This window comes from Cygnus atratus, chromosome Z, assembly GCF_013377495.2.
Source record: "Cygnus atratus isolate AKBS03 ecotype Queensland, Australia chromosome Z, CAtr_DNAZoo_HiC_assembly, whole genome shotgun sequence".
Lineage (NCBI taxonomy): Eukaryota > Metazoa > Chordata > Aves > Anseriformes > Anatidae > Cygnus > Cygnus atratus.
Window position 1 is genome coordinate 83593767 of NC_066396.1, and position 13296 is coordinate 83607062.

The following is a 13296-nucleotide window of genomic DNA, read 5'->3' on the forward strand; positions in this document are numbered from 1 at the left end:
CGAGTTGTTTCTGGCACACAATATATACTGCTGGCCATGGAGGATGATATAACTCCTATCCAAGCAGTGTATAATCCAAAAACCTCAGCTGTGTTAATTGCTGGATAAGTACAGAGGATCTCAGAGAAGAAGCATTTTTACTTGTAATTGCAATAGTAGGCATCCCTACCTGACGCTTGTTAATATGCCCTGTATGTACAGTTTTCTTTTATTTGACCAACATAGGGTTTTTTCTGAGTCAGAAAGGACCGTGTCTGTTGTGTCCTGAAACTCTGGAAAATTTTTTTGGAAGTTCAGATGGTGTTTTGAGGCCTTGGTGGCTGCTGGGAGGCACCAACATGGAGCAGAAGACAAAAGGTGAGGGGAGGGAGTAGGCAGCAGCTTTGTGGCAGAGCCAGTGGGCATGCAGAGGCACGGTGCTGGCGCTGGCCATGGCCCTGCTGGGCTGAGCGCTGCGGGCCTGGACAACGCAGCAGGTTGTGACTTCACCCAGCGATGGGCTCTGAGGTCACCCAGCAACGGACTGTGACCTCACGGCCCTCGCTGCTCATATTGGGGCGCCGGCAGAGCCTGCCCCAGCCTGGCTCGTGCCTGGATTCCTGCTGAGCGTTTGTGCGAGGCTTGGAGCGCCGAGCAAGGATTTGGTGGAGCTGTGCTGTGGGGCCGTCGGCAGCTGTTCTCAGTGCCCGTCCCCGCAGCCAGTGCCTGTGTTTCCCCGGCCCTGCCTGGCTCAGGCAGCCGGGGCCCTGTGAGGAGCACTTGCAGCAGCGCAGGTGAGCTGTGTGGGGACACGTGCCCCGGGGCGGCCCGCGGGGGGCATGGGACGACCCAGCCGTGGGGCTGGGGCTGGGGGCTTTCCTGCCGAGGGGCCGGGGCACAGCCAGTGACCTTCTCTCTTCCTCGCAGGGTGCGCGATACCTGCTTCTGCAGTGCCGGTGCAGGGGAGCAGCTCATCACCATCAGCTCTCCCCAGCGCACCTTAGCGTGAAGATCATGGCCACAGAGGAGGCGTGGACGTGTCCCGTCTGCCGCGAGGGGCGAAAGGACGTGGCGTACGCGACACCATGTAACCACCAGTTCTGCCTGGGCTGCATCCAGCGCTGGGCAAAACTGAAGGCGAGCTGCCCACTCTGCAGGACGGGCATGAGGACCATCAAGGTTTCCGTGCGCGGAGAGGAAGACTACCTAGAATGCATCGTCTCCCCTCCCGCAGTGCCCGTACCTATTGGCTTCCAGGCAGGCAGCGCCACCGCCCCCCACAGCCCTGCAGCGCTGGCTCCGTCCTCTGTGCCAGCCGAGGAGAGGGTTGCGGAGCCCGATAGCCGGGCTGCTGTGGGCGGCCTCCTGCCCGAGGACTGGGCCATGCTGTTCAGGGAGCGCAGGGACATCCTCAACCCTGTGCTGCCCTGGCTTCGCCGGGAGCTCTCAGCCATCTATGGGACACGCTGGTGGCAGGCGAGAGCTGCAGAGAGCTTCCTCCTGCACTCCCTGTGTGTGATGGGGCTGGACAGGGACGCCATGATTCATCACACACAGCCCGGCTTGGGGCCCCTCACCGTGCCGCTCATCGACGGGCTCGTCGGCACCATCGTGGGTCTCTGCGGCCAGGAGGCACGGAGGCTGCTGGGCCTCGAGAGCAGCCGCGCTGCCAGGGCTCAGGAGGCCAGACCTGCAGCTGCTTCTGGGCACGCTGCTCCAGCACAGGGAGCCTTCAGTACCAGCCCCGCGCCCTCCAGCAGCTCTGCAGACCCTGACACGGAGGAGATCCCCGGCACATCCAGCATGCTCCAGCCTGGGGGTCCTGGCGAAGTCCCAGCTGCAGACAGCCCCAGGGAGCAGGAAGAGCCCCGTGAAGAGCTGGGGCAGGAGGCAGCAGCAGGTCCCTCTGCCCGGGCCTGCAGGCGCAGCCCCTCCACTCCTCACCGCTCGACTCGGGGGTCCCGGCGCCCCAGGAAGCGCACCCGCGCGGGCAGTGCCCAAGACTCTCCCCAGCCCTGCAAGAGGCCGCCCCCCCGGCGCCTCTAGCAGGGTTCCTGCAGGTGGTGAAATAAAGAACAATAAAATAGATTGGATATACAGCAGAAAAAGTCTCGGTGTGATTCAAACCAGAGCTGGCACAGCCCCGTGCGTGCTGCTGCCTTCCCTCCCCTTTCCTGGTGCCGTCCCCGTGCCCTGCTGGCCCCCACTGTCCCTTTGGTCACGGGTGATTAATGTGCTTTGAAATGCCATTGCTTTATCATAGCAGACCCTCAGCTCAAAGAATGTTCTAAAACTCTTTTCCAGCTGCGAGTGCTGTTCTAGTAACTCACACTGCAGTACCTTTCCAGCTATTCATTTGATATAAATCAGCATTTGACCTATTAGACAGGTAGCCTTTGAAAGCATCCAGAAGCAGTCTGTGTGGCTTAATGTCGCTCGGCAATACGGTTAGATAGCACAGGCATCTGAAGGCTGCCCTGAGGAGGAGCAGAGGGCAGGCACAAGCCTCGCCTATCCGCAGCCTGGTGCTGCTTTGGCTAAGTTGGTCAAAGCAACACGTGGGCATTTTGATTTCACTCCAAGAATGGTTAGATTTACATTTATTCTTCATTGACCTAATCCAAGCCCGAGTTAAGTGTTTTAGTCAGAAACAAGAAAGGCCAGAGAGGAATTTGCCCTGTTTGAACAAACCAGCCTGCTTCCTCACAAGTTTTCTGGAGAGCCAAGTGCCTCTCCTGTTGAGGTGACCTGCGATCTAGAAATATGTTGAAATACAAAAGACTAGTCACAAGGTCATATCAGAAATTAACTGAAGAAAACTGTTAAATGAAAAGAGAAAAGTGAAAAGTGTACAGCAATTCAAAGGTGAGCTGGTATGGCTTGCCTTCTATATTGATTTTGTTTCCTGCTTAGCAACAGGACTTCATGGCAGTTATATAAAAAAAATACAGAGAAACCTCTTGCTGTTGTTAAAAACAAACAAACAAACAAAAAAAACTAAAGAGATAAAAAAATGCAAAATTCTTTGGGATAACTTCATCTAGAAAGAACACTAATATCAGTCTTGGGTGGAAGTGTTACTAAACAGAAAGATTCAAGTGGCAAAATACAAAACCAAAGCAACTGGATCAGTAGGAATCTAAGTGGAAACACGTTCTTGTGGTTGAAATGTCTTTGTCTATAGTTTGCTTAAATAAATCTTCAGAGTCCTATTCAAATACACCACAGACAACAGAAGACAGAAGAAAAAGAAAATGGGGAGATGAGAAACAGCTTAGAAAAATGGGCAATCCATAATGGTCTCTTTCAGAGAAGAGGGTTTAGTAAACACTATCTACATTTTCAAGATGAAACAAGTATTTATTTTATTTTGGTAACCTTTTTTATCTCCCTTTCTAATGATACTCTCTGGAGTGTGCTCCCCAGAAAGCATGATTTTACCTGTGGATAGACACCATCATCCTGGAAGATGCTTAATGTTTTCAGCTGTCACTGGAATTAAGTTTAGCTTGTTGGGAGTTAAATACCCTTTGCAAATATGATCAGCCTCTTTTGCTCTGCATGGCTCTCTCTCCTGTCTCCACAAAACCATCCCATCACATACTGCTCTGATTCTTTTTTTTGTTGTTGTGTTTTCTTGGGGAACAGTCTCAAAGATTGCTCTTCTCTGGGCTCATCAGTGGCAGCTAAGGAAATCACGTCTTTTTGTTCAAAGGAGAAATAAGTATCTAAGATTATTTGGCATGAGAAAGATTGTACAGGGAAGATTGTTTTTAAGAAATCATAGAATCACAGAATGGTTTGGGTTGGAAGGGACCTTACGGACCACACAGTCCCAACACACTGCCATGGGCAGGGACACCTCCCAGCAGCCCAGGCTGCCCCCAGCCCCATCCAGCCCAGACTTGGGCACTGCCAGGGATGGGGCAGCCACAGCTCCTCTGGGCACCCTGGGCCTGGGCCTCACCACTCTCAGAGTAGAGAGGTTCTTCTTTCTAGCTCACCTAATCTGCAACTTAGAGACATGGATATAGTGCAGGACCGTGTCAAATGCCTTGCAAAAATCCAGGTAGAGGACAGTTGCTCTTCTCCTATCCACCAGCTCTTTAACCTCACTGTAGAAGGCCACCAGATTTGCCAGGCGCAATCTGCCCTTAGTGAAGCCATGTTATCCGTCACCACTCACCTCCTTATTTTCCATGTGCCTTAGAATAGTTTCCAGGAGGATCTGCTCCATGATCTTGCTGGGTGCAAATGTGAGACTGATTGGCCTGTAGTTCCCTGTGTCTTTTTGAAACTTTGGGGCTATGCTTCTCCTCTTCCAGATGGTGGAAACTTCACCAGACTGCCACGATTTCTCAAATACAAAGGACAGTGGCCCATTTCCTCAGGACCCATGGATGTATCTCATGATATCCCATGGATTTGTGCACCTTCTAATTCCTTAGCTGGTCTACAGCCTTATCTTCTTTTACAGTGGGCAGTTCTTCATTCTCCCAGTCCCTGTCTTTGCCTTCTGGAACCTGGGCCATGTGGCTGGGGGTCTTGCCAGTGAAGACTGAGGCAAAGAAAATCATTTAGTCATTTGCCATGACTAAATATTTAGCGCTTGTCCTCTTCCCCCACTGCTAGATGAGAACATGTGAGTGGTCAGAACTTTGAGCCCTTTTTTATTTCCAAGTTTAGTGGACTGCTATTTGAGAAGAAAGGTAGGAGTGAAGCAACCCGGCCGTGATGGCAATCATCTGCATCACACGGAGTCACTGCCAGCTTCTCCCCATCGCCATGAATGGTCCAGCTCGGCTGCTGACCTGGGAGAACAGTTGGCTGAAGGACCACTAAATTTTTTGTTGCCTGGATTTTTACGTATTGTCTCATCTTTCTCAAATATCACAGCAGCCCTGTGTTCCTCTATGAACCCTGGAATAGGGTTCCCTCATATAAGAGTAGTCTTATATGATGTTCCCAAGATGAAGATAAGGGGAAAATAACAACAGTGTATTGCTAACCAAGATGCCAGATTGGTAATATTAATTTATTTTTTCAGTGAAGCCCTGATTCCATTGAAATCAGTTGCAAGCTTAGTGGAGAAGATTTTTCTCTGCTGAGTTTTCTGTTCAATTTATACAGCCAGTCTATTTCAAGCAGGCTACCTTCCCCCATCCCCTCCCCGCCCCACATGTTCCTGTAGAGAGAAGCACCAGCTTGTTCTTATGAAGAAGTATTTCTCTTGATCTCTGTAGTGCCTCTCATCCTAATTGCAGCTATCTTGTTTCAAATGTCTTATTGTCTTCCTAATTAGAAATCAGCCCCAGGGTTTGATTCCTATCCTCCTTGCTCCCTGGCAGGAGCTGGAAGGCTTGCAATCACGGCTTGAATTTTGTTTCCTTTCTCCTGAGATGGCAGGCTGGTTCAGAGGGCCTGATTAACACTGAAGATATTCTTTGTGCAAGGCTCCTATCAGCAAACTGAAGGCACAACCTGCAGACACCCGCCTGCCAGCATTACAGCTGACAGGCTGTGGCATAATAGCTTCTCAGTGTTACAATTCTCTCTGGCTCTCCAATTAAAAAAAATAAATAATAATAATAAAAAAAAAAAGAAGGAGGAGGAGGAGAAGGGAAGCTTTCCGCATACTAAACACGCTCCATTTCTCAGCATTTCCATCTGTTTCCCGAGAGTGGTGAGGCAGAACCACAGCCGGACACAGCCACGGGAGCAGAGCCACCCCAAAGGCAAAAGGCACCGAGAGCCTGTGCTGCTGGTGCCCGCAGCGCGCAGGGCTCTCCCTGCGATGACACCGGCACAACCGCAGGTGCAAGTGGGACAGCAAGAGGCTTTCCCTAAACAAGGATGGCAGGCTAGGGCCTTGGAAGAAGGCTGAGCCAAAGGTGTCCAGTGCAAATATTGCTGCTGATGGTTGACAGAGCTCGATGTCAGTGATAGCGGTTTGGCACTGTCTTCCAGGAGATGAAAATGGCTTGAATATTCTGGCTCCAAATGCTGTTGGGGCAGGGCACACAGACAACATTTCTTTGGGCCTTCAGGCAAGAGGTAACACTATCATTTCAGTCCAGAGCTGCCTTTTCTCTCCCTCCCACATTTCCCTTTGTAGTCTGACTTGACAGGCCAGCTGTCTCGTGGCAAGTCTGGCTAAGTAATTTATTTATTTATTTATTAAAAAAACACCAATATATTTGAAATGTACACATAAGTGCACAATTTACATATAACCCCAACTGCCAAGAGAAAAAAAAAAAAGCAACATAACATTCACAATCAGATGTTTCGACTGATGAGAGCACAATGCTTAGTATCCAGGGCACTACATCTGAATACATTGAGAAAATTATACGTGCCAAACTGTTCATGCGTTGCCTGACTACAAGATCTACTCACACAAACAGCCAGAGAAACAACATAATAAGAAATCTTCAGCCTATTTTCAGAATACAGATGTCTTAACTGGGGAGCGAGCCTGACAGCTGGGTTTGTCTCCAGGAGAGGAGAAGCCCACTGCTTGTTTAGATGCCAGGTGGACTCTGGCAGCTGGGGACCAGGGCAGCTCTGGAGCATTTCAGTCCTGCCAGCATGCAAATAAAAACACTCCTTGAGGTAGCAGCTAAACAGGTAAGGAAGAACAGTGTTTTCAAGCAGCTTTCACTAAAACTAGACACCAAAACCCTAGCTGAAAAGTGCATTCACATTCATGGTCAGAATTTGTACCCTGTTTTTAAGTGTTTTACAAGCTCATAGGCTTGCTGAGGAGCTACAGGGTGTCTGAGGATTTGCTGTTGCTGGTCAATGTCCTGCTCAAGTGACCCAAAGCAGAGATTGGGGCTCACTTTGAAGTGGCAAGTCTCTTTAGACTGAAGTCCACCTCAATGAGGGGGCAGAATCTCCTTCCACTCTGATTCATCACAGCGGTGAACTGAGCCAGCATCAAAGCAAGCACTGCCTAGCCAGAGACGTGATGGGAAAGACGTGATTCTACCAGAAGCTCCAAAAAGCTGGAAGCTGTTTTTTATAACAACCCACACTCTGATAAATTTATTATTTTTTTATTTAATTTTTACCAGTTTACCAAGGCTCAAAAACCAGCACACAAGGACAAACTGAAGCAGACTGGCCAACCAAGTCCCAGCCAACTGGAACCAGGGAGCTTGCGAGGAGCCTGCGGTCCATCCACGAGCACCAGGTGTACGCCAAAGAGATCAAAGCAGTAGGCAGACAGGACCACAGCACATCCCAGTCTTTTATAATTCAGAAGCAAGGCCCAAGCACAGACAGATGGTCAAAGTCCAAGGTATGAGAAACACTACAGCTTTGCCAAAAAAAGCATGACAGAGCAGCGTCAACAGGGAAGCATAGGTGGGGAGCCCATTTTGTGATGGGGCTCAGGTGTACAGGAAACACTGTGTCACCCATAAGAAAAAGATGAGGTGGATGGTGAGAGAGAGGTGGTGAGGACAGCATAAAAGAGGGGAATAAATGCCCCTGGGGAGCACACAGTAAGGTTTGTATCACAATGGTCAGTAAATCTGTATCTTAGTTTTGGCTCAGGTGGTTGAAGCTACAGACCATTTAAGCCATGTCCTGTGTCAGATAGTGGGACAAGAAGGATAAGAACCTTCTTTCTATACATACATTCTACATACGCTATGTATCACACTTCTTGCATTTATTGAAGCATGATTTTGGTGAATTTGCTACCCTGTGGGGAAGTAAGTACTAAAAGCTCAGATCATTAATCCTTAATACTGAGTAGATGCAGCTTGTTAGTTTATGCTTTACCATGTAATTATAGCTGCTGTAAAATGTTCTTAGAAATGCTGGGCTGCCATTCTGCACACCCAACCAAGACACCTTTGGGAAGACACCCTGGAGTGGCCAGTCATCACTGGCATGTGATGCTGGGAGCAGGACCCCATGGTCTGCGGCAGGGACAGCTCATCCATAGAGATTTCCTTTAGAAACCTCCTACACGTCTGTGTCCAGGTGGGTGAAGATACATTTTCAGCAAGTCTGAAAACTGACACCAGACTTTGGCAATTAATTTGAATTTAAAGATGGTATTTTCAATATTTCACAAGTAATGTAAGATCATAAATCTGATCTTCCCAAATGAAATCCCAGCCAATCCCTTTTGGATCTGCAACCACAGCCTCTTTTTTCTAGGTCCCTGAATTTGGCACCTGGACTCGACTCTTGGTCTTTTCCTACAAAATCATTTGTTCCTGGGTTCATCACACCCACTCTGGGAACTGTCATTGGGTACGTTATACGCAGGCTAGCCTCCCTCAATTTCATCTTCTTAGTTGCTGTATTTAAAGCAATAACTTAGTTTAGAGTTAACAACTTGCTTTGTGCAGATATTTATTAAAATCTGGGTCTCAAAAGGCAGTGAGAGTCTCATGCAAGAGGTCAAATTCCCCTACCGCAAGACACATATCCTTGACAACTTGTGCTGTCTGCTCAGAGAAGTGTTCAGACGTATTTAGAGTGATCTGAATGTAACAGTCACCTGGTTGAGTGGATTACACAGTCCTTACACCATTAATTAAGCAGCAACCAAACTTGTTTTTAGCAGCCAATGTCTTTGCTAAACTACCAAAGCGCTCTGTAGGGGATCGGCAGAAGCTTTTGGAAAAATTAGTTGCTCATCTCTCCCCAGTCAGAAATCAGAGAGCAGAGGCTTGTGCTGGCGTACGCAGCACGCAGCCCAGAAAACAGGACTGGAGGACGGGTGTTGCAATAATCATCGGTGGACACAGAATAAGAAGGTGGATGAACAGAATTCTCCTTTCTAACAAAGGAGACAATTTTGTAAAGAGAAAATACATATTAGAGAAGTGTAGAGGATTCAGAGAAGAAAGTGAAGACTGACATGACTACTAACTCACCCTGTGGACTGGTCAGATCGTAAATGACCTAACCCCACCTTGTGGTAGCTCTGCATTAGTTTGTTTGCTTTGCACCTCCTGATTTGTTCAGAGTATCCTCATGTTTCAAAAGTTGCAATAGAGACATACATTCCTTAAATTCAGACTTGTTGATGACTGTGATTAACAGGCATCACCATGCAGGCTTCCATTTAACACTACATTCTGTTACTAAAAAAGGACATATACAATGCTGCACTTAGTTAACAAGAAATGTAATAGAAACTGGATGAAAAAGATCTCTTTTTGAGAGATACGGCTGTTTTCCCTACATTTGTGAAATGAAAACATCAAAGAAATCCGTTGAATGACTCACGGGCAATCTATTAGCATATTTGCCTATCTCTGCAGCCATTCTTACACCAACATGGTCACAAAAGCTACCTACTACAGAATGGTGTTTGTTCTGGCTAGCTTGCTGGTCACCATCGTGATATAATCTCCTTCCAAAGCAATTTAATTAGCACAATGAAAGAACTGACCTTTCTCAAGATTTTATTTTTTTCCACTAGGCTAAAAATATCTCACTGAATATGTCAATAATATCCTTGATGCACACAGCACTCTAATACCCTGTTGAAAGGAAAGAAGCGTTTTAAAATAATAATTTTATACACAATGAGGAAAAGCTTTAAATTAGGCAAAATTATTTGGCATGCAAAATTATGGAGAATGTCCTAGGTGAAAAAAAATAAAATAAAATAAAAAGGACTGTAGATAGCAATACACCATGCTTCTCATAGAGCATTTTGTAGCAAGATATCACTAGTAATGGTTATTACAACGCTTATTGCAAAAGAACTCCATTTTATTTATTTTTTCTACCATTCTTGGATCAAGAGGCGCAGAAAATTGAACCAGTTTGCCCAAGTCCATCTCACAAGCTGTCCATCTTGCAGATTTTGCCCACCGGGATGCACCTGAAATTTGCTTCTTCATCATTTATTAATTCCATCCTTGCCTGGACTGCAAAAGCATCAGTGTATGCACAGCATGTTCAGTGTCTTTGCAGAGCAGCTATAAGCACACATCTGCTCCTAGTGCAGCACTCGACAGCTCCTTGCCAGAGCCCAGTGGGTGCTCTGCATTATTCCCACCCACCTGCACCTACTTTTTTAGAAAAATAAAAACTGAAGTTCTCAGAGACCCCTTACTGCTGCTGCTGGTGTGGGCCAAGGATTCCTCCAGCAGCTGCAAATGGCTGTCCTGTCTACGTCTGTCTTTCCAGTCCATGTCTAACAATAGAAACAGCACAGAGGGCAAGACTCTTAAGAAGGAAATGAAACTGGCTTGATAGGTACACAAGATGCATTTCTCTCGGTGAGAACACCCCTTCCTCAAGAGATTAAGAAATGAAGTTTAGCAATTATTTAGGGCAATACACAGTCCAGGCATGAGCTACATACATGTGATTTGTTGCTGATCAAGCACTGCCTCATGACCAGTAATATTTTCTTGTTGGATTGCTTAGTCTTCAAGGCTGACAAGACAAATGAAATATTTTGTATTTCTGTGTGCAGTAAAAAGTAGCTATCCTCTTCAGTTGCCTTTTTTTTTTACTATTACCTTGTGAAAGACAGCAGCAGCTAGATGTTCTGGCCTGGTAAAGATACCTTTCATCTCTCAAAACAGGCAGTAGAAAAATAACTCTGGGCTCAGAAAGGTTGAATCTTCATGGAAAGACTAAACATAATATATATATGTTTAAATACAAATATTTTTCATACAGGTTTTTCTAAAAAGCAAGGTAAAGTAAAAAAAAAAAAAGGGGGGGGGGAGTGAAAAATATTTTTTTAACTTGCACTTCAATTTGTTTGAACTGGCCATTATAAGAGAATTAGGTAGTATTGTTTTTAAGACACAACATCCTGCTTAGAAAAGTTAGCCAGCAATAGACACTGGATGGGATTCACTTTATGCATAAAGTCAGCCTGGCTTTTCTCCTCCACCCTATTTTTCAGACCTCTTAAACATCATTTCTTTCCAAACAGTCCAGATTAAAAAGGAATTTGAGCTTAAGCGCAGACCAGATCCCATAACTGAAATACAATGTACACCTAAACTGGTCCTGTTCCTTGTTGTGCCATACAACGTCTGTGTGACTGTGACCTGGTGCAATGACTCATGGGTCTCTAATTGCCACGTACAATACGAGATACCAATGAAATAAAATCTATAAATCCTGTAAGCACTTAGCTACTACAGCACTAAGGGCCAGAAAAGTACCCAGGTGGAATACGTACATTGGAAAAGTGGCAAAATGCCAAGCATAAAGGGACTAAATGTTAGGAAAAGAAAGTGGATCCAAGCTTTCAAGAGGTAATTATAACTTTTGGTAAGTAAAAAAGAAAATATTAAATGTCAAAAGTCTGTGTCATGCCCATGTAAGTTATAGGAGTGAGTCATATTAACTTCACCTCAGCATCATAAAACTAGCATTGAACACAACAGTCTTCTCTTCTGCCTGCAGCAATTTATAATGCCTTTTTTCCCCTTTAGTATGACACAGGGAATAAAACAGCACTATTGTGCCTTTATATTGTACTTTCTTGCTTTGGATCTTGCAGAGTTTTGGAAACCTGTGTACGTGTGAGGCAGAGAAACACATAGCGTTCTTTGCCGAGCGACAATAAAAGCCACGTCAGTGCCTTGGACAGAAGCAAAACGTGGGTGGACAAGAAGGATGTCATGTCTTCTGTGTAAGAAAGGCTCTTTCAGGTTTCAGGCCACACAGGAGCAAAGTCACCTGTCCAACTCCACCTGCCCTGTCGGGGCTTCCACTTTACCTTACAGCACCAACCATGAATTTCACAGATGGGATGCAGACCTCCCATCCTTCCTGGTCCTGGTGTCAGTAACCCTCTGTGCAGAAGCTAATGCACTGATCTGCCTTCAAAGTTGCCACAAATTTGGCTGGTAAAACAGCTCAGGCAATCATGTTTTTTTTTTTTTTTTTTTTTTTTTTTTTTTTTGCCACTCAGTTTCCTTTGCCTACAGAAAAATTAAATGTTTATATTTTCTGTACATCCCAAACTAATAATGTTCTTTTGATTTCTGTGGCAATTTCATCAAGGTTACACAGCAGTATATTACAAGTCTTGGTGAAACTACAGCATTGATCTAAACGAGGGTTTTAGTAGATATAAAACAGGAAGGATTACTTCATGTTGAAGGGTTTCCACTTCTCCTTATGCACCATATGAGTTGTTATGGTAGCCTGAAGACACATTAGTCATAAATATTAATGGCAGGGTCGTAATGTATTTGTTACATGCATAAATCATAACACCACGTTTTTAGACATGTTTTGGTGGGGAGATAAAAGCTCGTTAGTGGTCCAGTGGGGCTGAAAAAAAATAAAGGGGGGAGAGGGGAAGGGCTACCAGTAAGCTTAACTCAACAGAAACACTGTAAGCCTAACATAAGAGGCTTCCTCCTTAAAATGCTGGAGGATTTTCAGGTAAATAGTGCCATAGAAGTGCAGGGCTGCATCATTACCAGAAGAGTCTGGTGAGGCTCTTATTGCTAATGGAGCGCAATCAGAAACCAGTGGTCGCTCCCTCCTACCTGCTGGTTGCTGTTTGCACAGCAAGACCATCGTGGTGAAGCATCTCCCATGTACTGCTCAGCTGATTTTATCAGTGGCACTAATGCAGGGATGACAGACCTGGCCCTCCAGCAGCTGCAAGCATTGGACTCATTTCAGAGCAGCCTACTGTCAAAAGCTGGCATGCGGGGAGCCTTTCTGTGAAGTGTAGGAACCACCAAGGCAGAACTGCCTGCTCTGTTCACCTGGAGCCCTGGGCACACCTTGTTCAGCATTTGCATCACGCCAAGCTGCATGCAGCAGATCTCGCAGGGGACATATCAAATATTTGCCACTGAACGTGGTTATCTCTTGATTCAGATGCAGGACAAGTGATGGTAGGCATGAATAAAATAAATTTCTAGTGGGAGGTGTCCCTGCCCATGCCAGGAGGGTTAGAGTAGGTGATCGTTAAGGTTCCTTCCAATCCAAACCATTCTACTATTCTATAAAAGGAGAAGCAGAAACAAAAAGATTTTTAATATGAAATTACGGGGGCTTGTTTGCGTATCATTCAGCATAATGAAGACACATTTAATTTAAACTGTAAGTGCAAAGTAATTTTGAATTTAAACTTCAGCACTTTCCCTGATAATTGATAGGATCCTGCAGTCCTGAAAGATCTGAGAAAGCATTTCGTAGCAATAACTGTCACTGAACAGCCAGGGGAGTCCAGGGCAGTGTCCAGGGCAGTGTTGCAACTCAAAATGTAGTTTATCCCAAAATAGAAGTATATGTTTCATTTAGTAAGGTACATGTGACCTGCATTCATTTCCAAGGCTGTTGCTC

General features: G+C 45.9%; 1 protein-coding gene across 1 annotated transcript; it reads left to right on the plus strand.

The window, feature by feature from the left end:
- The first annotated feature begins 261 nt into the window (after positions 1 to 261).
- On the plus strand, positions 262 to 2025 carry LOC118258693 (uncharacterized). Its single transcript, XM_050716551.1, has 2 exons — positions 262 to 357; positions 907 to 2025. The coding sequence occupies exon 2, from the start codon at positions 994 to 996 to the stop codon at positions 2023 to 2025; it is 1032 nt and encodes a 343-aa protein (XP_050572508.1). The 5' UTR covers positions 262 to 357; positions 907 to 993.
- Positions 2026 to 13296: the final 11271 nt, after the last annotated feature.